Raw genomic sequence first — 23,321 nt, 5'->3', positions numbered from 1 at the left:
CATTTGATTCATTTGATTCATTTGATTCATTTGATTCATTTGATTCATTTGATTCAATTGATTCATTTGATTCATTTGATTCATTTGATTCATTTGATTCATTTGATTCATTTGATTCATTTGATTCATTTGATTCATTTGATTCATTTGATTCATTTGATTCATTTGATTAATTTGATTAATTTGATTCATTTGATTCATTTGATTCATTTGATTCATTTGATTCATTTGATTCATTTGATTCATTTGATTCATTTGATTCATTTGATTCATTTGATTCATTTGATTCATTTGATTCATTTGATTCATTTGATTCATTTGATTCATTTGATTCATTTGATTCATTTGATTCATTTGATTCATTTGATTCATTTGATTCATTTGATTCATTTGATTCATTTGATTCATTTGATTCGTTTGATTCATTTGATTCATTTGATTCATTTGATTCATTTTATCCATTTTATTCATATCTTTAATTTTATTCATTTCATGTTCAGTCATTCGTTTTATTTCATTCAATTTGTTAGTATGAGTCAATTAATCTGAATCTTATAACTATTTCTAAATATAATTTTAATTTTTATTTAATAACCTAACCTAATTTGATTCGCGTATTTGATAATTTTGATTTACATTAAATTTTCTACTCATTTTATGAATTTAAAAACCTATTATTTCATTTTTGCTTTACTTTTTTATTTCGGTCGTTTTGTTGATTTCTATAATTTATTCAGTTTATTCGAGATTTTATTCGTGCAAGACTAGAAACTGTTTTCATCCCACATCTAGTTGGGTGCCTACTTCTCGTGAATTCTGCAAACTAATCTAATAGTGAAATGTGTAAGAAATGTCTCATCTCACTGCTAGGTGGATTAAATCGGTTTTTCAGTTCAATATTACCGTGGCTGTTTTTTTTCTTTTACAACATTTTAGAACTCGAATAATGATTTCTTTTCTTGTATATTTGTCATTGTATGTATAATAATAAAATATAAAACATACGCATTTGAAAGCTTTTAATGAATATAAACAACGCAAACATTTTCGTGTTCATGATTGAGAAAGGCACAATTGCACCGCTAAGTGGATTAAAACAGGTTTTATTAGTTAATAAAACAGCAAGGGACAATTTCAGTATGATAATTAAGATTTAAACATTTTGCGATCGATCGGTAACTTCAACACGTAGCATTTATTATGTTCTGGTAGCTACCAAGGAAATATTCTTCCTTTAGAAGCATTTTGCGTTCAGGACAATTACTTACTATGTGAGATTTTGCCCCGCAAATTACACAACCGGAAATATTACACTTACACTTTTTTTTATTTTTCCAAATGCTGCACATTTTTTCTACATGCCCTTTAACTAAGCAAATACGACAGCTAACTTGCATACGGTACAATTTACAGTTATGTCCTCGTGCTTGAGTACACCTTCCACATTTGTCACAGTGTTTGTAACTTGCCTTAACACACCAATTACATCTTACACAATGTCGGTAAGTTGCACCACTCTTCGAAACACAATTGTTGCAAATTTTGCAGTGTAGGTTTAAATTGTGAACCCATTTATTACACTTCGAACAAAACCGGTAACCCTCACTTGTTGGCAAGCTGAATAAATCCAATGCAACATTTGTGAAAAAACGAACAGGTGAACCATGCTTTAAACCCTTCATACTGTTATTGTAGGTTTTATGGTTGGTATAGTTGATTTTATAATCTACCATCTCCATAGACGGAATTTCTTTCCGGATGTAGTTTTCCATAAAGTACGGAAAGACCCAGAATGTAGGCAGGATATTTTGAGTGGTCGAATTAATTTTGTTGTATAGTTGATTAGTTTTTCGAATTGTTTGTGCCAGAAGCTCCGTGCGGCAGCCAAATGGAGGATCGGTAAAGATACATATGCGATCCTTTGACCTAGAAGTAAAAGAAAAAAGGCGTAATGTAAAAAATCATCGAATTTATTTATTCATTTATTTATTGGAGCAGGGAAAAACCCTCTTGAGATGAGAAAACATAAGCACTCTTTCTCAAATGGGCGGGTTCCTCGTCTTTTCGTACCAACAGATATAATATAATCCAAATGATACATACATAATTACTTATAGCTATATAAATTACATCCTAAAATAACACATCTTATCTAATATTATAATAACAATAAGCGTTACGAACTATATATTAAACTACGAGTCATGTTTTAAAATAACACTGTATAGACGTCTAAGGGAAACAAGGGACAAGTTAACGTCAAAGGACGTGTAACATTGGTTGCATATTTTGCACATGCTTGCCATCGGTTCGTTGAACCCATAATTTGTTCTAGCAATGGGTGTAATGAGAAAAGAGTAGGCACAGAGCGTCCTGCGTCTAATGTTAATGTTGAGTTGGCTAAGGAGGCTGGGACAGTCTATATTGTCCAAAAGTAAGTCGGTTATGAACATTACTTTTGAGATGTTGCGCCGATCGATGAGTGTTTCAAAGCAATCAGGTTGCAACGGTGCTCATAACTCGGGAGATTTACTGGATTTCTCCAAGGCAACTGACGCAGAGCAAACCGAACAAATTTACGTTGTACTACCTCAATGCGCTGCACTCCATTGTGGTAAAAAGGCGACCAAACGACTGCCGAATATTCCAGTAACGAGCGAACAAGGGCGACATAGGGTTAAGTGCCTATTTTCACTATACTAAGCAGGGTGCCTCACTAATTCATTAATTTCTCGGCCTACAATTAATGGAATGCGTAAAAATTGACATCAACAACTTTGCTTCGTTGTTAAGAACCAATATAATAATACAAATGCGCTGAAAACAGTGTAATTCTCGTGTTTGAGCGCAACGAAAACTCGAATCGAGTGCCCCTATTGTTGCGCTATCATTTGACTCAATGCGTTGAACAAAGATGGCAGCCACTGCTCTAACCAACGGCCTCAAATGGGTAGGGTGATAATAGAAACATAGCGAAAATGGACTCATCACCCTACAACGCCTTCAAGCAATGGATGTTTTTGAATGATTTAGTCATCCGGAATATAAAGCCGAGCTGTTTGGATGCATTGGACACGATGTATGATATGTGATCACAGAACGACAGTCTACTATCAAGCATGACCCCGAGATCTTTGATGCAGGTCTCCCGTTTTAAGCTAGATCCTAGCAGCGAATAATGATATATGATAGGATTGCGTTTACGAGTGAAAATGATAGTAGAGCACTTTGATGCGTTCAGCACCACTTTGTTCAATTGACACCAATCGGCGAAGGTATCGAGCTGCTGTTGCAGAAACTGGGAATCATTCAGATTACAAATTCTTAGGTATAATTTAAAATCATCGGCGTATGAAAGCTTTAAGCATTTCAAAGAGAGATTGACGTCATTAATGTAAATTAGAAATAGGAGAGGTCCAAGGTGACTTCCTCGTGGTACACCAGAGGTAACGGTAATTGTTTCAGAGATACTATCTCCTATTTTCACTGACATTTCGCGACAAACAAGATACAAGTTTAGCCAGTCGAGGAACATTCCGTGGAAACCGAGACGCTTGAGTTTCGCTATGGCGATTGCGTGATTAATTTTATAAAATGCAGCGGACAGATCGGCGTAAATTGCATCCGTTTAATGTCCTTTCGCCATCTCTTGGATGATGTAGAAAGTATAGCAAACTAGGAGTGTGTTGAACGGTTGCGTGACATGAAATCAACTATTTTCGTGACATGAAATCAACTATTATCAACTCGAACAGCTTAGGCGATGAACATAAAGCTTGATTACCCCTTGATTATCATTGTAGTAACGGTAACAAGCATTTTTCAACAATTCACTAGAAAAAATCAGAACGATTTAAAACAATATTTATTTATTTATTTATTTATTTCAAATCTTCAATCAGATGTAGACCGGTTTGTTACAGTAATTATTAATGTAGCTTAACACTAGTCAAAAATTTCGATTTACTTTAAACTGCTGTTAAGTTATGTTTTCGGCATATTAAAGTCAATGGTTTCGCAATGTTTGTTGTAAATATTCATCATTTGGTTTAAAGGGCCGAAGTTGGCATAATTGGTACGATGGTGAATTGTAGAAAGGAAGCTGTGGTTTCGTAGTTCTCGAGAAGGAGCATAAAAATTTAGTTTTGATAATAGTTTGATAGTATCAATACGATATGATACGATGTCGTTATCAAATGAAGTATCAGAGAATTCACAACGATCTATCAATGTTTGAATGTCGATTAGCATGTTTCATAAGATGGTAAATGTAGTCCTGTCCAACCTACACACCTAGAAAAAACAGTGTAAATTTACGTCTCCTGACCCTGGCATATACGAGCATCAAAAATGACTTAGTTTTACGTTTGATTTTAATTTTACATGACGTTTAATTTCGTAAATCATGTAATTTTACTCCACATACAGCGTTTGTTCTGAATGATAGGAAGTGTAATTTTATGTTATTGCGCATGTAAAGTATATGTTTCATGTAAAATTAAACGGAACACGGTAATGTTCCGTCATTTCGTAAATTACGGTTTGTTGAATTGTGTCATGTTTGCAATTACGTCAACGATAAAATTGAGATTTTTTTGGTGTGTAGCTTACGAAGTGCAAACAATAGAAACTATTTTTGTGCTGATTCTATTCGGTTTGCATAAGTTGTTGAAAATGGCGACCAAACTATTCTACAATATTCCAGTGTTGAACGCACATAGGCTACATATAGTGTTTTTATTATAAATGAATCGTGAAAATTATAGCTGTACGTTTTAAAAAAATAGTGTGTTGCTTTGTTAAGGGGTTATATATAAAGATGTCTAGTCTAGTCTACACGCATACACAGCCACAATTTTTCTTGTCATTATTAATGTTTGTGGCACACATTGAATATTGCACAAGCATTAAAGCGGCCAGGCCAACTGTGCAGCGTACAACATAAAGATGATTCAAAATTATACGGCAATAAAATTATTCATTCAATGAATAATTTATAAACTGATTATTTGGAACCTTGAATAAGGAAGAAACGTGGACAACCGTACACAACCGTTCCAATTTGGTGGGGGTTTGATAAATCGTTGGGAGTGACTTTGCTAAGAGTGTTAATGTCACTCCTTTGGTCCTAGGCTCCTGGGATGGGGCAGAAGTATTTAGCTCTGCCCTGGCTAATGAGCCAGGGTTATAGCGCCCTTACTCGCTCAAAGGGGTTATATACAAAGATGGCGAAAAAGTGAGCTAAGTTCGTGATTTTTTAAAAGCGTTTTATGCAATTTTTGTTTTCAAAAAGCAAAAGACAGCTCATTGGTAGTACTATCGAAGTTCGAAAAAAAACAAGTTGAATTAAAAAACTAAAAAGGTTGGCGGAGTTATGGCTCATCCTCCGTAGCGAGTTTTTTTGGCAGAGGTTTGTGGTGAACGCACTCCAAGCCAAACCGCTCAACTGAAATCAAAAGAGTAAAAAGATTATTGAAGAAATGTATTGTGGTGTACTTGAACGGATCAGTTTCCCAATAAAAAAATTTCCTGCAAAAAAAAACATGTTCACCAAAAAATTGAGTTTTGTTGTGCTCAAAATTTTAAACACAAATTCATGGCAAAGAATACAAAAATTTTGGAAAAAGGAACCGTTCAAGTACACGAGAATGTAAATACAAACAATTAAAAAAATATGAAAATCGGATGAATATTTTTTGTGATATTACGCTCACCGCAACGGTACTTTTTAAACAACTTAGTTCCGAGATAATTGCGTTTAAAGTTTTGTGTTAACTTCATACGCGGAAGAACAGCTGTAGTCAGAAATCTAGTGCGCTGCGAACGGCTGTAGTTAGAAATCTAGTGCTCCGATCTGGGTGAAATTTCGAAGAGATATTTTCAAAAGTATGTACTTTCAGAATATTCAATAATTTTTTTCGATTTTTTTCCAACTTTGTATATAACCCTTTAATTATAGTGTTATAATGATCAATGAATGTCATTGTCAATTTATAATTACTCCTAGACTGCCGTTAATTGTCTCATGTTCTATGGGATGCCCTATATACATGGGACAATTATGCGTATAACGGCAGTAGCTTTGTAATTCTATCACACTTTTCTAATTGTTAATTTCCCAATACGACTGTCTTGTTCCGTATATCATTTTTTTCTAATCAATGCTTAGCATAGCTTAGGTAGATTGCCCGTAGTTTCCCTTCGTAATTGACCGAATAAAGTGGAAATGCACAATGAACCAAAAATAATATCTTATAGAAGAGCGAATCATTCTCACTGAGCATGTTTCACTCAATATTTTCATAAAATGGTCAATGGAATACTGAGGTGCACTCTACAAAAGTTGAAGAAAAATCAGAAAAATATAAACAAGCGTCATGCATTTTATTAACATTTTTCAGCACGGGATTTAGAACATTTTCAACATATTTGGTCTTGAAACATATTTCGCAACTCATTTGTCATTCAACGATGAAGAGAGCGCATGGTGACGAAAATTTATCATCTTCACTGGAGTTGCCTATTTACATTTTTCGATATGTTATTTATGAATGGTTATTGACTGTAAACGGTAGCAATTCAGTTTGAGAAACATTTTAGAAGTATCTATTATCGGTTTCTTATGGTTATGATTAGGTAGATCCAAAAAAATATATGTAAATTATACATATTTCGGTAAGTGTTTTTTCCGCGATATTTCAACCTACACGCTCTTCTCTCGCTCGAAACTTTCATATTCAACCATCTCTTCCTTCGTGATACAGCTTTTCTCATTCCGACTATTGTGTGCGCGTAGAGTATAAATCAAATGCGATTCTCGTTGGTATGAGGAGTTACCTGATTTTTCTTTGACAGCCAAATGACGTTTCAATTCCCCTATAACGACGCAATGAGGTATATATAGGTGTGGTAGAACACACGGTTTGCTAGTGTTGGCAACCAAAAATATGTAAACAATCCAGAAGCACAACGGGTCGACGTCATAGCGGTCACACGATTCAATGGGAGCGGAACGACCGCTATGACGAAAGCAAGTCGATTTATACTGTGATCACTCACACCACTCATGTACGATTCATCTTACGAATACCAAAGTGCCATCTTTACCAGACCTGTATATACGACATTGATAACGACGTAGGCCACGATCAACGTTGTTCGACCGAGAAAGTAGAGGAACGTTAGTTAAAAAGACCGAGACTGCATCTCCACGAGCATCACAGAAAAGAAAGTGTGTTAGTAAAAAAGGAATAAGATCAGGAGGTATGTCTTGGTAGACAAAATGATCTTAGCAATAGCACGAAAGTTGTTTGCCATCAATTTCTGAAAATTTTGTCGTGATCAGGCATTGTAATTCTCTCTCACTCACGCGAGAAGAAGCTTATCCGATGTCCAACTTTTCCGAGATAAGATGAGTCGCAAAATTTTCCGTCTCCACAAATACCGTGAGAATGATTTTCCGGATAAAATTTATTTGACTTTTTCCTTCTCACCGGAGAAGGTGATAAAATTTTAATTTCGTGGAAATCAATAAAAACTTCAAAAAATACACTTAATTACAAAGAAAAGCGGCAAAGGAGTATGATAGACTTGTTTTTTCGTGTTTTGGAATAACGACAGCAAAGCATCGAGCGAAAAAAGGATACCGTGATAAACTCATTCACTCATTCTCCGGTTGTTTTATTCATCCGGAGAAATAACACGTTGTATTTATCCGGAGAAGTTGTGTGAGTGCCAATAACTTTTCGTGTGAAAATGTAAGTTTTTATTGTCGCAGTAGCACTTACTCATATGAGCGATAAATGCAATGCCTGGTCGTGACTAACGACTTCCTGTTAAATATAGGGGCCCCTTTTCAAAATTTCGGAAGAAAAATGATGTAAGGCTTTGAACGCTTATATCTTTTGTTGTACTGAATGGATTTAATCAATTTCTTCGGCATTTTGTCGAAAATATTTGTACCAATGTTGTATTAAATTTTGGAATATGTAGGACATTCATTATCAACGGAAAAATAGCGTTTTGAAAAATCTTTCGAAAACGACTCGGAAAAGTGAAAATTTTCCCATCCCACACAGAGCCGTCAATATGGTGCACCAACCGAACAATAAAATAATGAAAAGTTTATATATAGGTCCACTACAGGTTTGTTCCTATGATTATTCGTATTGGATTGCTTGACGAGAGCAGTTGGTGGGGGAAAGCCGGCATATTCGTTTTGGTTATGCCATTAGAAGCCGGACGGAAAGGAAAGGCTCATGCACGGCACGAGAACGAGCGAGAATTTTAACCTTAATAACATTCTTTCTACTAAACAGATTGCTATTCTAGTTTCATAAATCGGAAGGAAAACGTTCAACGCTTGCTACCAATACGTTGTTTGCTATATAAAATTTGTTTAAATAGTTCAAAAACTACTTTAAATGAGAATCAACATTAATGATAAAACCTATAAATAGGTGTGTCGCAGCTTTTCTCAAAACCAAATGTGTAAGACGTAGTGCATAACGGACGCGCATGCTAGGTGTTAGGTCCTGAGAAGCTGAATCGGACGACCAATTAAATCGGCTACCATTGGAGAGAAGAAGAAAAACGTTGGTGGAGATGGCGGCGGTGAGAAGGCCAAAAAGCCAAAGGCTAAGCAACGCAGTCACTCAAAAGGCGGTAGCAACTGCCACTAAAAATGCCACCAAGCAATCGAAGGCTACAGCGAACAAGCCGAAGGCCCCAAAGCCAAAGAAGGCCGCCAAACCTGCCAAGAAAGCTGACCGAAGAAGGTAAGTAAATTCACGCGTCTCCAGTGTTGCCAACAGTCCTTTTCAGGACTAACAAAATACTTGTAAAGAATTAATGGTGCTTATTTTCCGTTAGAGTTGTTAATTGTAGATGGATTTGTTTCATAGTTATATGCAAACCGTCCTTAGGATGAATATATAATGGAAAAAGAATTTTATTAGGAAGTTCCTTTTATTAATTTGTATAATTAAAAATAATTATCATATAAGAAAATATTTTTCAAATTAATTTACAAACCCGAAGGTTTTTGCAAATCCTTCAAGAAAATCAGTGAATGTGGCAACTCTGTCACTAAGCGTAAGCTACACTAAAACGAATGATGAAAATATTTTCATTTATCGCACAAAAGGATGGCCTTCCATCTGCACCGAAAAGTTAATAAAAGGGATCGCCTTGATCAGGGATACCAGGTGCATAGATTTATCTGTATTGCACAGATTTTTAATATGCTGAACAGATTTCAAAAACTGCACAGATTGGCACAGATTTCTCAATTTTTTACCTTGCGCGTAATTTTTGCCTCAAAACAAATTTTGCAAACAAATTTTCATCACATCTTGTTTTCAGTCAAGTTTGTACGTTTTCCGTAACACAGATAGACACATATTTTTAAACGGGCCTCGCACAGATTTTTTAAAATATCACCTGACATCCCTGGCCTTGATACAAAGCGTGCTCATTCGGTATGAGCTGCGAAAGGGGAATGTTCGTATGTGTGTACTCAGTAGATACAAATCGTCGGCAAGGTTTGAATCGTTTCAAAAGATTATCGTCTTGTATCACCATAGTTATCTACAAACCGTCCTTATTAAGACGAATGCATAATGGAAAAAGAATTTAATTAGAAAGTTTCTTTTATTAACTAGTATTAAGTTTGCGCTGGTTAATTCTGTATTTTTACCAGTGAATCATATGAAAATATTTTTCAAATTAATCTACAAACCCGAAGGTTTTTGCAAATCCTCCCAAGAAAATTAGTGAATGTGGCAACTCTTTCACTAAGCTAAAGCTACACCAAAACGAATTATGAAAATATTTTCATTTATCGCACAAAAGGATGGCCTTTCATCTGCACCGAAAAGTTAATAAAAGGGATCGCCTTGATCCGGGACGCCAGGTGCACAGATTTATCTGTGGTTCACAGATTTTCAATATGCTGAACAGATTTCAAAAACCTGCACAGATTTCCACAGTTTTCTGTTTTAATGAACAGATTTCCACAGCTTTCTTCTACAATGCACAGATTAGAATAGATTTCTCAATTTTTTACCTTGCGCTTAATTTTTGCCTCACGTAGTAAAAACAAAAAAAAAATGTTCACCACATCTTGTTTTCAGCCAAGTTTGTACGTTTTCCGTAACACAGATAGTCACAAATTTTTAAACGGGCCGCACACAGATTTTTCAAAATATCACCTGGCATCTCTGGCCTTGATACAAAGCGTGCTCATTCGGTATGAGCTGCGAAAGGGGAATGCTCGTAGGTGTGTACTCAGTAGAAACAAATCGTCGGCAAGGTTTGAATCATTTCAAAAGATTCTCGTCTTGTATCACCAACAAAACCTGTTATTGAAACCTAACCAATCTGCAACAACAAAAGTGAAAACTAGCAGTTCAGTGAAAACCAACCAATTTGCAAAGACAATATGAACAAAAACTGTTATCGAAGCCTAACTAACTAACTACTAACTAATCTACAAACGACAAAAGTGAAAAAGTGTTAGCTTACCCAACATAATCGTAACCGGTGCAAACAACCGAAGAGCATACAATTGCAACAGAACGTTCAAAATAACTTGAACTTACAGCGGAGGCATAAGTAATGTGCACGCAGAAATATCGACTACAAGCGGCAAGATTCACCAACGAAATACAAACACTAATGCTAGGCAACCCAAATATCAGAGCGGACGACCCGAGAAATGGAACCACCAAAAATATTTTACGGTACTGTATTAGGCAATAATTACCAAACTAAAAACAATTAGGCAAACTATAATTACGAACAATCATTATTTGATTGAAATCAACCAATATATACATATGAACAACCGTCACATAAACAATCATTACATAACGAACAAGACGCCCAATGAGCAATAAAAATTCTAAGACTACCACTACGTGTGGAGACCCTCAAGTAAACATAATAAACCAATTAGAACAGCACGAAGAGTTACACAACGATCGCCAATTTAAATTATGGTGAATCTTGGTAATTTCCACTGTGCATTTAAGATTGGACAGAGAAAGGGTAAAATTCGTAAACGAAAAAAGCAGTTTTTTCCACACCGTATGTCTGACATACGGTGTTGAAAAAAACTGCTTTTTTCGTTTGCGAATTTTGCGCATTCTCTGTCCAACCTTAATAACACTTTACAAGTTATACAATCGCTGAATAGAGAAGCGAGCGTATAAAAAAGTTAGACAATCGATAGCTTCACTGACTTAAGATGGAATGCACATCAAGTTGCATCATCTTCGACTATAAAACTGATACGACTTTTCATAATATAAATACCTCTTACCGAGATTTTTGGGTATGCCTATTAAATCTTAGTTCTTTTGCATGGAAAGGCTCAGAGAAATCGATCAAAACCTGAAAAAGGAATACAGAAACCTTTACAAAAGCAAAACACGCCCCAGAACACTGCAAAATATATTACAAAAAAGCACAAACCATCAAAGAATACGAAAGGGAATACAAAATTATACTAAAATGATTCAAATATTCTACACAATTCCATTGTAGCTGATAAGGGTTACAGTAGTGAATCAGAAGCTACTGAAACCGAGAAAAAAATTGACAAGAGACCAAACAATAGACGTCTCTGAAATTAAAAATTCTTTCCAAATTAATCATTTGGAGTTGTCCGAAGAAAAATAAACAAAGCCAAAAAATGGCATTTACCGCCAAAATCGCCTCGGAGCTGGCTACTCTGATATCATGACGGGCGCCCGGAAGACACCAAGTCTTTCATAGACTCGATAACCTTTGTCCAAACCATAGTGTCAGCTGAACAGAAAGCGGCAACTATTTAACTAATTTTGACAAGACTCAGTGGGACAGCAAGGGACCTATTTACTACTACCCCAACGGAATATAACGAAATAATTCAAAGAAATACAAGCCAACTGTGGAGATAAAAGTAACTCTGATACAGCCTTAGCGAATCTAAAGACTCTGAAACCGAAAAACGGGAGGACCTATAGAATTTCGCAAAGAACATTGAAATACTTACTAATAAACTGACCAATACCTATATTAAGGAGCAAATTCCTGGTGAGGCAGCCACAAGAATGTCGCGCAAAACAGCCATCCAAACTATGATAGAAGGCGCCACACACAAAGAAACAAAAATGATGTTGAAAAGCGGAAAGTTTATTTATTTTGTTTATTTATTTATTTTCCAACTGACTTTGTAGTCTTATTGAAATTTCCTTATAACTAATTATTAACACAACATTGAACATTGTACAACAATTATGACAAATCAACATGTACAATACACTTTTCAACAATAGAATTTGCAGTACTGACACGCAACGGGAAAACTAACTAACGCTACAAATGTGAAGAATGTGCCATTGGTGCCCATGGAACAACAGATGCACGGTCACGAAATTCACGACATCGTATTCCTGGTGGCCACGTTCTAGCAGAAAGAGCCCGTAGTTTAACACTCGCATCTAACTCTACTTTGAACGAAATGTATCCTAGTGACGTATCTTGCCATGCCGAAACAAGTCGTCGGACAGTTGGAGCACTTCTTAGTCTCAAGCAGCAGGTCACGAGATCAAACTACTTTTTCGGTGACGTCGTTGGCGATGTTTGAAAGAAACAGTTTAAATCTACTTTCTGATTGTTCTCGAGTACTAGAAGATTGATTTGCCCACGTAGACGATAACGGATCCATTACTTCATCTTCAGTTTTAACAAGCTCTGGAGAAAGGTCCGATTTGGCCAAAACACTATAGCTGTTCAGTGATTCAGTTAGTTGAGTAATACTGGCCTTCAGTACATTAATCTCATTTCCACGTTCTTTTTCTCGCAGTTCTTGAAGAGAATCAATTGAGTTAATGCAGTTTCGTTTCCATCAGATCACGACATCTATCGCACATCCACACTACGTTTGAGTTACTGCATGCCATAAACTCATCATCTGATACTCCAGTGCATTGCTTGTGGTACAACACAATACGATCACAGAATCCTTCACATAATGTTGAATCCGCACATCCAATAGTAGATTTGTGTTGTCAGCACTCAGCAGAACAAAAGAAGCAATCGATGTGATGATACAAATTTAGTTATGGAAATTCTAACTTGTTTCCAATTATTCGGGCTTAATACGATAGTAAAACGTTAACGTTAATGAGTTTTTCACTTTTTACAACAGTTAGAAACAAAAAAATCGTCCGATTACTGAGCAAAAACTAAACATTTGACGAGAGCACGAAAGCAGAAACCGTTTACATAAACTTACAGATTGATTTGCAACCGTTTACATACACTTACAGTTTGATGCTCTTCGAGAAGCCATCGACATCATAGTAGACAGTGAACAATCCGAAAACAAGGCAAAAGCCGTCGTACTTCATACGACGCGTTATAGGGTAATTTGGGGAGAGATGCCGCACATTTCTTAAAATCTATCAATCAAAATAACCCATTCAATATTTGATGAAATCATTTTTATCTATTGCGACAAGTTTCTAAAATACTGTGAAATGGTTTTTTTCATGAAAAAAACGATTTAATCCACCTAGCAGTGAGATGAGACATTTCTTACACATTTCACTATTAGATTAGTTTGCAGAACTCTCGAGAACTAGGCACCCAACTAGATGTGGGATGAAAACAGTTTCTAGTCTTGCACGAATAAAATCTCGAATAAACTGAATAAATTATAGAAATCAACAAAACGACCGAAATAAAAAAGTAAAGCAAAAATGAAATAATAGGTTTTTAAATTCATAAAATGAGTAGAAAATTTAATGTAAATCAAAATTATCAAATACACGAATCAAATTAGATTAGGTTATCAAATAAAAATTAAGATTATATTTAGAAATAGTTATAAGATTGAGATTAATAGACTCATACTAACAAATTGAATGAAATAAAACGAATGACTGAACATGAAATGAATAAAATTAAAGATATGAATAAAATGAATAAAATGAATCAAATGAATCAAATGAATCAAATGAATCAAATGAATCAAATGAATCGAATGAATCAAATGAATCGAATGAATCAAATGAATCAAATGAATCAAAAAAATCAAATGAATCACACGAATTCAATGAATCAAATAAATCAAATGAATCATATGAATCAAATGAATCACATGAATCAAATGAATCACATGAATCAAATGAATTTAATGAATCAAATTGTTTTAATTCATCCAGTGAATACCAATCCAGTGAATCCAGTAAATAAAACAAACGAATCAAATAAACAAAATGAACTGAAGTGATAAAATGAATAAAAAGAAATTGAGCAGAATAAAATGCATTGATTAAAATGAAAAATTAAACAATGGTAAAAGGTTATAAATTAATATAAAGAAATAAATTGAATCAAATAAATTATTTGGATGAAATGATTAAAACTGAAAAAGTAGTCAGATTATTAAAATGAAGAAACTGAACAAAATGAATAAACTGGAAAAAATTAATAAAATGCATACAATGGAAACAATGAATAAAATAAGTTATAAGATATGAGTAAAATGCACAAAAAGAATAGACTGATCAGAGTGATTCCAAAGAATGAAACGAATAAAATAAGTAAAATGAATGCAGATGAACAAAACGAATAAAAAGATGCTGAATGAAATAATTAATTAAAAAGAAATGGTCATATATTTGAACCTAAAAACATGAATAAAGAAAATGAATAAACTGGATTGTACGAATTTGAGAACCATTGCATCAGAATGTTTTGAAATGTTTTTGAAAATCCCATCTTCTGAGAAAAGGCTAATAAATATGCAATGGACTTTCTAGGTCTGGAAGCTTTTTTTTTTGTTTTATTCTTTTTGTTTTCATGCTTCTTTACTTGACGGCGTCGTTTTAAGATTATCTGGTGTTTCTACTTTATTGTTGGACCTTAATTAGTTATCAGGAACCTGGAACGTTCAATTTGCTTTGGAATTCGAAGTTTACTTTTTGGTCACATATTCCCGAAAAAAAGATTTATGTACAGAATAGAATTTACTGGTCCAGTATTACGCGCAATTGAAAATAGTAAAGTGAGACAAGGTCACATGTGCTTTCAAGCCTCTTGAACAGAGAACGACAGGGAGAATGCGATTCGTGAATGAGACAGGTAGATATTTCAATTTTTTTTCAAATTTGCATTGAAGTAAATAGTGTGAAATGTCTAGGCTATGTCGATAGCATAAAAGCCGTGCATTCAGTTGATTGCAATGCAGTCTCTTTCCGTTCATCCTTATAGCTTGCATATTGTTTCGTTCGGAATTCTCGTGCAGGAAATATGGATAAATAAGTCCTATACAAACAAATACTGTGAAAAGGAAATGGTTCAAACTACTCAGTATATGAAGATATTATGAACGACGATAAGTTAGAAGACACATTGTAGTTGCATCCCCCATCGAGAGTGGGTACTTTGGGAGACTTCTTTTCCTGGATCTAATTTGTGGATATTTTTGGTCTTTGATCCGTTATTTTTCATGAAAGTTCGTACCAATACAACGAATGTGCAGTTGATACAACTCATGGTTCATTCGCCTGCGCCACGTTCCGTCTTCCATCTGCACGCCACCATAGATGGTACGCAACACCTTTCGTTCGAAAACTCCAAGGGCGCGTTGGTCCTCCACGAGCATAGTCCAGGTCTCGTGGCCGTAGAGGACCACCGATCTAATCAGTGTTTTGAAGATAATCAACTTCGTTCGGCGGCGAATTTTGTTCGACCGGAGCGTCCTCCGGAGTCCAAAGTAGGCACGATTTCCCGCTAAGATCCGTCTCTGAATTTCTCTGCTGTTAACATTGTCGTCGGTTACCAGTGAGCCCAAATACATGAATTCGTCGACCATCTCGAAGGCTTTGAAAACAATTGAATTAAAGTTGAGTTGATGTAGCAGCAGACAAAAAATAGTTTTGTTTTCTCAAACCTTCGCAATTACAATTAATAATTATTTCAGATTGGCAGAAGATCTTATCACACAACTTAGAAATGGATACAGAAATAGCTAGATAGACGCGATAGAAGAGAGACAGATGGGGGGGGGGCGTGTGAGGAATGGCAAATGATGGTTAATGCAGTGACATTATTTTTATAGGTATATTATTATGATACATATATTGATTTCTTACATTCTTATTATAAATAATGTAAGTAGTAATTTTTGCGCCATAACCAGTATAACCTAAATCTTGCAAAAGAGCTCAATTTTCGCTAGATTTTTGGGCTTCAAACATACAGTTGCTTTCGGTGACACCACGAGTATAATTATATGAGAAATCTTTTATCTCACTACTAGGTGAATTACTTTTTGATCTGTGTATGGATATACCATCCAACATTATTTTGTCTTTGAAGTGAACTTATATATTGATTTTTGAGAAATAGTTAATTTATTATAAAGCTAATTCACAAAATATTCTCAACATCGAATTCCTTGAAACACGTAGATGTGTTTTCATACCCCGATATACAAAATCGGTTATCATTGTCGTCGGCCCCTAAAACACCAGTAAAGCAATACTCTGTATGAAACAATCTCATTTTTAGGTAATGGAAATTGGTAATCGAGGACTAAAAATACAAAATATTTAATATCTCCGCCGCTCGTGCACAGATTTTGACAATCTATAGCTTGTTAGAAAGGGATTTTTACAAGAATTCTATTTATGTGCAGTTTGTGGGAAAATATTGTATTGTTCGAAAGTTATTTGCAAAAAACCTGCTGTTTTTTGACAGAATCGCCCATATCTCAGAAAGTAAACAACATATCGAAAATCAAAAATAATAGTGTCAAATGGCAACGTTAGGCCTTTCATTTGAAACTAGTTTCATTAAGATCGGCTTGGCAATTGCTGAGATAATCACATGACATTTTGTACATACATACATACACACACACATACAGACATTGTCTCAATTTGTCGAGCTGAGTCGATTGGTATATGAAACTCGGCCCTCCGGGCCTCGGAAAAAGTTTTCAAAGTTTGAGCGAATCCTATACATTTCTTTTGTAAGAAATGTAAAAATCAAATTTCCATGAACATTTAAAAAAAAGGGAGAGATGCCGCATGTGCGGGTGAGACGCCGCACCATGGTCACAAACTGAAAAATGGTATACAAAAGTATTTTTAGCTATCGTTGATGTTTTTGTGATAAGGGATCTTCAGCTGAGTTTCATGAAGTTTTATTACACCTATAAATCGGCCAGTACCTTCATTTTTCTTAAGGGGGTAATACCATTTCTAGAAACATTTTTTTAATCAACATTTCAAAAATATTTTTCTTTTCCAACCTTGTGTAATGGTTAAGTTGGAGTAATTTTATTAAGGGTGCTATTCATGTATATGTTTGTACGAGCGATATATATCTATGTGTTGGTAGGGATTCCTTAAAAGCTGATTCTGGTTGTTTTTCCCAACAATGAATTTATACAACTTAGGTTTGTTCTTGAAAGATTAATTTTGAAAAAGCATCAATTGGTTGAAATTTTTATTGTTATCCCAAGATTGACATCACTACAAATCAATGCTTTCACTAAAATTAGCGCCTGAAATTTTAAAGAATAAACCGAAATAACTAATACTTAGATACAAATCGCCCGTTTAAAGGTCTATCCGCACTAGACCGATCCGATCCGATCCGACCCGACTTTTTCATCTTCGGATTCGCTCGGTTTGTTGATGTGATAGTGTTGGTAGGATGTCGGGCATCCGACGCAAAAAAGAATCGTTGCCAACGATATTCCTTGAAAAGACTCTCCGACTTTTTTCTGCTTCTCCACCGACTCGAACACAGAGAGAGAGAGAGAGAACGCGCGAGGGAACCAAAGCAGGTAAAATGATTCCTCTGCTGGTGTGGGACTGCATGTCGTCCACCCAGAAGGGAAAAATATTTCGTCAATCACTTTTGCTTCTACCCATGCTTGAACGGCTTGAACAGAGGCGCGTCTGAGAGAATCAAAGCGAACAGATTGGTTTGCCAATCTCCTGGACGGCCCACGCGGATAGCTGTTTTTTCTTCCAATTTTGCTTTCATGTTATTTTTCTGTTTTCGAGCGGGTCCCGGTTGTATAGCGGGCCGTACACGTTCAATACTTTTATCAATACTAAACAGTATTGATTAAAGTATTGTACGTGCAATGTGGTTGACGTATTGAAGTAATATAGTCAATACTGGTATTGACAAAAATATTGAACGTGTAAAGCGGCCCTTACACGTTCAATATTTTTGTCAATACCAGTATTGACGATATTGTTGCAATATTTCAGTCCCGTTTGAAATCCACATCGTCAATACAACTTTTTTCCTTTACACGTACAATACTTTTGTCAATACTCTCTAGTATTGACAAAAATATTGAACGTGTAAGGGCCGCTTATGTTGTAGACAGGTAGGAATGTTTTCGATTTGTTGGTAAATTGGGGCCCGTACACGAGGCGTTAGTAATGTCATTACTGGCTAGTAATGTCACTTTTATTGAACGACTAATGATGGAATACTTAATAATGACACTTTTTATGAACTGACAGCGTTTTGGGTTACAACCTGACTCCGTTTCGGCGTCAAGCAAAAACGACATTAGTAGCATTTCTCCAGTGGATACAGAACAGTGTTCTGTATCTACTATTTTTCCACATGCATGAAATATCGAGACAGAAAAAATTAGCAACAACAAAACGTTTTATTGCATGTCAAACTTGAAGAATCATTGCTTAGAACTAAATATGGGTTTCCTGGAAATAGTTATTAGATTGACTTGAATTCATCTACTTATATCTTCAACACTTATAGAACGGATAACGTAATACAATCAAATAAATCATTACTAATTCTTTCAAAACATGTAGTGTACTGTTACTAGGTACATAAAAATAAATCATAAGATACGGTATTAGAAGGAATTTGTAATTATATAAATGACATTAACAAGGAAGTTAAATGGGGCTTGTACACAGAATTATCACATAATTAAAAATTGTGGTTAATTTTGATCTAGATCAAGACTAATCGTTCATAGCTGATTAGTATTTAACCGGGAAACATGAGAACAATCTCTAGACAACGGGGGACGCTTTCAACCAGCTTACAATATCGCTCGATTTAAATTAACAGCTCTCTAACTTCAAACCATGATCACTCAGATTTTTGTTAGTTAGTTAGTTAGTAAGACTTCTCAGAAGCTCGTGGGACATGCCATACCTAAAGCTTGAAGAGGTTTTTTTGATATTCGTCACTTTTCTAATTCTGTAAGTTTTTCTCGTTGAAATTAACTGTTAATTCCATGAAATGCACTTGGCATTTTTTACGTTTGATAGAATTTCATAAAATTTACAGACGCCCCCTGATGTTTAAAATATTTTCCATAAATTCATAGAATGTTCGTGGAATTTCGTGAACTTTCCAGAGATTCTTCAGATATTACTTAATATCGTAGGATTTTCTTGAAGTTCAGTACAGCTTGACTGATTCACCGCGGTGCACCGATAGCCGTTAACAAAATCTACTGAAACCTGTTATATTTCTAAATGTTCAGTTCGTAGAATTTCCCGAGGTTGGTAAAATACGTGTGAAAATAGTGAACACTCTGCTTTCTGTAGAAATTGTTAGTATAGAAAGTCTCTAAAGTATTTCCTAAATTCCATACGACCCTCGAAGATCGTCTTTAAAGTTCATTGAGATACTCTTAAGGTTGACAAAACCAAACTATAACTGCTCTGAGTGTCGTAATCTTAATAATTGCAAGGAGATCCTTAATAATAATCTTAAGTATTAAGGATCTCCTTGCAATCTCCCGAAATATAAAACACTTTCCTGAAACTGGTAGGGTGTCCCTAAAGCTTGCAGAATTTTTCATACTTGCTAGATTTCCACGATGAATTTATGACTTAGTAAAAATTCGGAATACTTTACTAGACTTGACAGAACTACTCTATGTAGTATACAACTTCTCTAAAGTATGCAGAAACCCATAGAACTTTCACAAAATTTTACCTATTTTGTTGAAGTTTACAAAATCAAACGAAAAAAATGTTTGATGGTAATTGTACGTACTATCGAGGCAAAATGTACGTGCTATCGAGGGTACGAGGTATACCTATATCATGTCATTGCAAACTTGATCCGTGTCAATTAAAACCAATTTAAATTTAAATAAATTTCAATTAAAAATCTAAAAATTTAAAAGTTTAAAAATTTGAGAATAAGAAAATTTAGAAAAGCGCGGAATAGGATCATGAGTTTCCCGGCGATTTAATCTTTTGTCTTCTAGACGCAGGAGTCAGGAGATTTTGGCATTAAGGAGGTCTTCTACTCGCGAGGCCTAAAATTGAGCACTTTTTGGGAATAAATTGTAAAGCATCTACTCAATGAATTTAGAAACTTTTTTCTTTATTTTGAAGATACATGTTTTAACTTTACAATTTAACTTTTGAAGACGAAAAGAAAAATCTCTCGCGACCTTGAAACTTCATTGACCTTGAAACTTCATTGATGACATTGATGTTAAAACTGCATGGGTCCCGCTTGAGTAAAGTTGTGGCAAATTGGGTAATCTGTAATCAGAACACTTAAATTTTTTTTAATCATAGTCACGTTGGCTATGTTGAGACGAGAGGGATTTCTTTTATTTTATAATTTGTAAAAGTAATGTAGCGATTTGTGAGAATTTCCAATATTTACGTTTTTTGGCCTATTAGGGGCCGTAAAAATGGAACAAATTGACATATTGCAAATCCCTCTCGAGTAAACATAGCGGTATGTTTTCTAAATAATTGGAGAAACAACTATTGAAATCGGACCAGTACTTCTATGAAAAGTCTTACTTGACCGCTTCAAAACGCTACTTTCAAGAAAACGCGTTTAAGGGGTAAAGGTTTCAGCGTGAAAAAAAACCACTTTTTTGGGAAATTTTTTAGAACTTTGCGTAAAACAAATTTATCAAAATTTTTGTGCATTATAGTGCATCATTTCAATAACATGCAGTAATTTTTATATGAAAAAATATCGACAAACGAATCGGTGACGAAGCTTGAAAGAAATCGTTTAAGTAATTTTGGAATGGCTGGTAACAACGCAAATCATGTTTTTCTAGAGACGTTCTACAATAAGCTTCATCACCAAGTCATTTGTCGATATTTTTGCATAGAAAAATTAAAGCATGTTATTGAAATGATACACTATAATATACTAAAGTTTTGATAAATTTGCTTTACGCAAAATTCTAAAAAAACCGCAAAAAAATGATTTTTTTCACGCTGAAACCATACGATTATCTTCCATACGATTATCTCGTCCCAAAAAAACAAGAAACCATTTACCGATGCTCACATATACATAACCCGTCAAGAATGGACCGGTGAATTCTTTAAACAATGATTTTTCCATAGACAAGCGCCATCGTGGTGCGTCGCGCTTAGTATCTCAGAAACAGCCGAAAATGGGTGCCTTCTGGTTTCCAGAAATATACCAAGGAATATGATTTTCTCTTAATCCTTTCTGTGGCGTATTCTCAGATACATATAGCTTGAAATTAATCAATGAACAAAAAATCGATTTTTTGAAACCATGACAGTAGAAGACCCCCTTAAATGCGAATCACATGAGTCTGCGGCATGTCCGGACAAGCGTAAAGTAACTTACTCACTTGTCGGCTTCGACAGCATAGTTTCATAAAAATTGACTCATTCTTAGTCGTTAATAAAAATGGAAAAAATAAAAATTTTAATATTTAAAGTAATAAAAATTCTAATATTTAAAAACTCAAGCGATTAAAAATTTTGAAATTTGGAATTTTTAATATTACTGAATTCATGAACTTCCAAATTTAATTATTTAAATTGTTTAAATTTGGGAAATAAAAATTCAAAAGTGCAGGGATCTAACAATTTAAAAAATTAACAGTTCAAAGAGTTAAATATATTAAAATTCAAGATTTAAAACTTTAAAAGCCTAGGAATTTAAAAATTGAAGAATCCAAAAATTTTAAAATATGCAGATTTAAAAATTCAAAGATTTAAAAATTTAAAGATATAGAAATTTAGGGATTCAAAATATTAAAAATTCAAAGAATTAAAAAATTAAATATTTAGAATTTGCAAATGTCAGATTTGAAAATTTAGAAATTTTAAGTTTTAAATTTTAAGATTTGAATATTTAAAAATTTTGAAATTTAACGACCTAAAAATTAGAAAACCCGAAGATTCAATAATTTAAAAAATTGAACATTTAAATTCAAAAATTCAATCATTCAAGTGTAAGCTTGAACTATTAAGAAATTCATGTATAATGATCAAACTGCTATGATCTCTGGGGAGCCTAACAATAAAGTTATTGAGAGCTGAAAATGGGTCCCATGTGAATAAAAGACAAATATAGTTTTTTTCCAAAAAAATGATTTATGGGCTGGTTGTAAACGTTGAAAAGAACGTGCTCAAAGAACTACCGTAGATCAAATGATCGTAATTAAAATTAGTAACTTGTTCGTTAGTGTACGGAAACCAGTCCGTACTGATGTTGTTGGTGGTACTGTTGATGTTACTATTGTTGATGTTGCTGCCGTTGGTGTTACAATTAATGATGTCATTCTCGTAGTTGTTCTGGCTGTTGGTGTTCATGTGATCGGCTCCATTGTTAACGCTGTTGATGTTGCTGTTGTTGTTGTTGTCGATGTTGTTTATGTCACTGTTGATGCTATGAATTGTTGTTGTGCTGTCGCTGGAAATGTCGGAGTAGTTAGTGCTATTGTTGTTGTTTCTGTGACTGGATATGTTGATGTTGTGTACGAGGATGTTGGTGTTGTTGCTATCTTCTCTGTTGATGTTGGTGTTGATGTCTCTATTGGTGCTATGTATTGTTGTTGTGCTGTCGCTGGATATGCTGGAGTAGTTTCTATGAGTGCTATTGTTGTTGTTGCTGTGGCTAGAAGTGATGTTGTCCAGGTGGATGTTGGTGTTATTGTTATCTTCTCTGTTAATGTTGGTGTTGATGTTACTGTTGGTGCAAAGAATTGTTGTTGTGCTGTCGCTGGAAATGCTGGAGTAGTTTCTGTTAGTGCTATTGTTGTTGTCGCTATGGCTGAAAATGTTGATGTTGTCCAGTGCGATGTTGGTGTTATTGTTATCTTCCCTGTTCATGTTGGTGTGGATGTGACTATTGGTGCTATGAATTGTTGTTGTGCTGTCCAAGGGTTCCAGATCATTGTTTAGGTGGCTACTGTTATGCTCTAGAGAATCTTCAACATTTCTTTTGTTATCCATTTCTTCAATATTTATTAGTTCGTATTTATTCACTACTGCAAATATCTC

At 34.7% G+C, this 23,321-nt stretch overlaps 1 protein-coding gene across 1 annotated transcript in view; it reads right to left on the bottom strand.

The window, feature by feature from the left end:
- Nucleotides 1–1,087: 1,087 nt before the first annotated feature.
- Nucleotides 1,088–23,321, bottom strand: part of LOC131693898 (rRNA N6-adenosine-methyltransferase ZCCHC4) — a 270,281-nt gene continuing 248,047 nt past the window's right edge. Inside the window, exon 5 of the mRNA XM_058982164.1 lies at nucleotides 1,088–1,926. Within this exon, the coding sequence (XP_058838147.1) occupies nucleotides 1,182–1,926 (745 nt within the window). The 3' untranslated portion in view covers nucleotides 1,088–1,181. The remainder of the gene's footprint in view (nucleotides 1,927–23,321) is intronic.

Source organism: Topomyia yanbarensis, chromosome 3 (genome assembly GCF_030247195.1).
Source record: "Topomyia yanbarensis strain Yona2022 chromosome 3, ASM3024719v1, whole genome shotgun sequence".
Classification (NCBI taxonomy): domain Eukaryota; kingdom Metazoa; phylum Arthropoda; class Insecta; order Diptera; family Culicidae; genus Topomyia; species Topomyia yanbarensis.
This window is presented reverse-complemented; position numbering and strand designations above follow the sequence as displayed.